The 2,206-nt window shown below is 35.9% G+C and overlaps 2 protein-coding genes across 2 annotated transcripts; both read left to right on the top strand.

Annotated features, from left to right (window-relative positions):
- Positions 1-65: 65 nt before the first annotated feature.
- On the top strand, positions 66-845 carry EV154DRAFT_535047 (uncharacterized protein; the record flags this gene model as incomplete). Its single annotated transcript, XM_051604056.1, has 2 exons — positions 66-198; positions 246-845. Coding segments are annotated over 2 exons (267 nt in total), but the record flags the coding sequence as incomplete, so codon positions are not given.
- A 499-nt stretch (positions 846-1,344) lies between these two features.
- Positions 1,345-1,905, top strand: EV154DRAFT_608429 (uncharacterized protein; the record flags this gene model as incomplete). Its single annotated transcript, XM_051607688.1, has 3 exons — positions 1,345-1,426; positions 1,486-1,547; positions 1,608-1,905. The coding sequence occupies 3 exons, from the start codon at positions 1,345-1,347 to the stop codon at positions 1,815-1,817; spliced, it is 354 nt and encodes a 117-aa protein (XP_051449834.1). The 3' UTR covers positions 1,818-1,905.
- Between the last annotated feature and the right edge of the window lie 301 nt (positions 1,906-2,206).

Here is a 2,206-nt window from a genome sequence, read left to right as displayed (position 1 = left end):
TCCGATAAAGACATTTTGCTAAAAGCTTTCCAAGATTATGATGTAACATGGAAGATTGACAATAGGAAAACAAAAAAAGACCAATTATGATGATAGCAACTGGGGTGATGGAACAAAAAACAGCGTTGAATGCATTCTTAGGAAGGGTAGTCGAAGAAAAATTCCACATGAAGCCCCTCTCAATGTCCGTAATCCCATGTGTACCACTTATATCCAACAAATTAAATATATGGTGCATCCTGAAGTCGGTCCAACGCAGCTCTCTGAGGGTGTGAAAGAGGGATATTTCCATGTAAACTTGTCTGCCACTCAAGATTTTGAAATCGGCCCCGATTTTTTCCAATCAACCTTTGGTGTGAATGATGATTTGGGTATATGAAATCCTTGTAATATTTTGCATTATTCTAACCTAATCCAAACTCTAAATATCTAGAATCCTTAAATAATAATATGCATGATCGTGATCAACCCACCGTACATCCAGACGATGAAGAAATTCAAAATCCACAAGAAAACAATTCCACTACTACTTCAAATGTACACAACGACGTGGATGAGGATGATTCAAGCGATGAAGATCTTGAAGGGGATCAAGCTGCCCGAGAGTACTTTCGTTCCGGAAGAAGATTCTCTGATTCCAGCAGCGATGATGACTTCGAAATGGAGTCATCTAAAAAAGACGCGACGCCGGTATTGCTTGATAGCGACGGTGAGATCGTTGATGAAGAAATAGATCGTATGCAGGAATATGTGGATGAGGTAGAGCAAGAGCTTTTAAAAAGACCAGACGCAATGCAACAAAAAGGTGATTCCGCAAATGGAAGAAATGAAGAAAGGGCAGCAGAGAAGGAAAAAAATATTTCAGATTTAACTTCGCAAGTGGAAAACGAAAAAGCCACAGAATGTGGTACAAGTTCCAACCTTAAAAGTAATACCACCACAGCTGTAGAACAAGGTAAATATATCAAAAAAAAAAACAATCTTTAAACATGACGAAAATTAGGACGAGTTATAATAAATACTTAACTGCATTCAATTTTAATTTCGATTTGTAGAATACAGAACCAAAGACAATATTCAACCTTCAATTCGAAAAAGAAGAATTATCAAGCCAGAAACCGATATCAATGAGGATAGTTCAAACACTTTGGATACACAAATAACGCCACCATCCAATACTAATTCAAAAGGAAAAATGCCTGATCGACAAAATGTAGAACCTTTCGTTTAAATATCAACCATCTTTTGACCCTTTCTTCGGCAAACATTGCGCCAAGAACATCAGCAAGAAAAGATAATTTGCAAGCGCCTTTTCACCCTTTTTTTAGAAAACGTAATGCTTCCATGTCTTCAAGCACATCTGATATTTCAGACAACTCTACAAGTACACACGCATCATCTGACACAGCTACCAATATTGATAACCGTAATACCTAATTTTTATAAAACAAGAATAGTATGATTTACAAATTATTTTTACCTTAGGTCCAACAAGCAAAAAAAGAATGAATGTTGCTCTTGATAATGGAAATCACCCGCATACAATGGTAGGATAAAGGAATTAATCATATCTGAATTAAGTAAATCTCATTTATATAATTTAATAGGGTAAAAAAGCTAAACTGGATTCACCTTCAAGATCATCCAATGAGTCTGACACTGACACGCAGCAACAAGAAAAACGAAAACCTGGTAGACCAAAAAAAAAGGGAGAACCATCTAAAAAAGAGATCGCTGATCAGCTACCCGATATCATAAAAAAGGCAAGAGGAAGACCGAAAAAAGATTCAGACAAGGAACCATCAAAAAGTAAATAGAACGTGATTCTCTGATATTAAAACCGGCTACTTTACGTATGCCACGCATAAATTTAAAATGAAATATTATTAGTTCTAAATATGACGCCACAACACCTTTTTTTTTTATTTGATCATAAAATACGTATGTTTTTGATAAAATTTCCAGCCTCATGCGACATCCCCAGTTTTCTTTATTCACTTAAACATACTCGCTTCAGGCCAATTTTTTTCTATTAAACAGTGTGTATCCAAAAGGATTTTTTTTAATTCACTTGACAGTGGGTCCACTTACAGTGTGTATCCAAAGCATTTTTTTTTATTCACTTGACAGTGTGTCCACTTACAGTGTGTATCCAAGGGAATTTTTTTTAATTCACTTGACAGTGGGTCCACTTACAGTGGGCTTC

The sequence above is a fragment of the Mucor mucedo genome (genome assembly GCF_025094135.1).
Source record: "Mucor mucedo strain NRRL 3635 chromosome Unknown EV154scaffold_400, whole genome shotgun sequence".
NCBI lineage: Eukaryota > Fungi > Mucoromycota > Mucoromycetes > Mucorales > Mucoraceae > Mucor > Mucor mucedo.
Note: the sequence above shows the minus strand (reverse complement) of the source record. Positions and strands in the feature narration are given on the sequence as shown.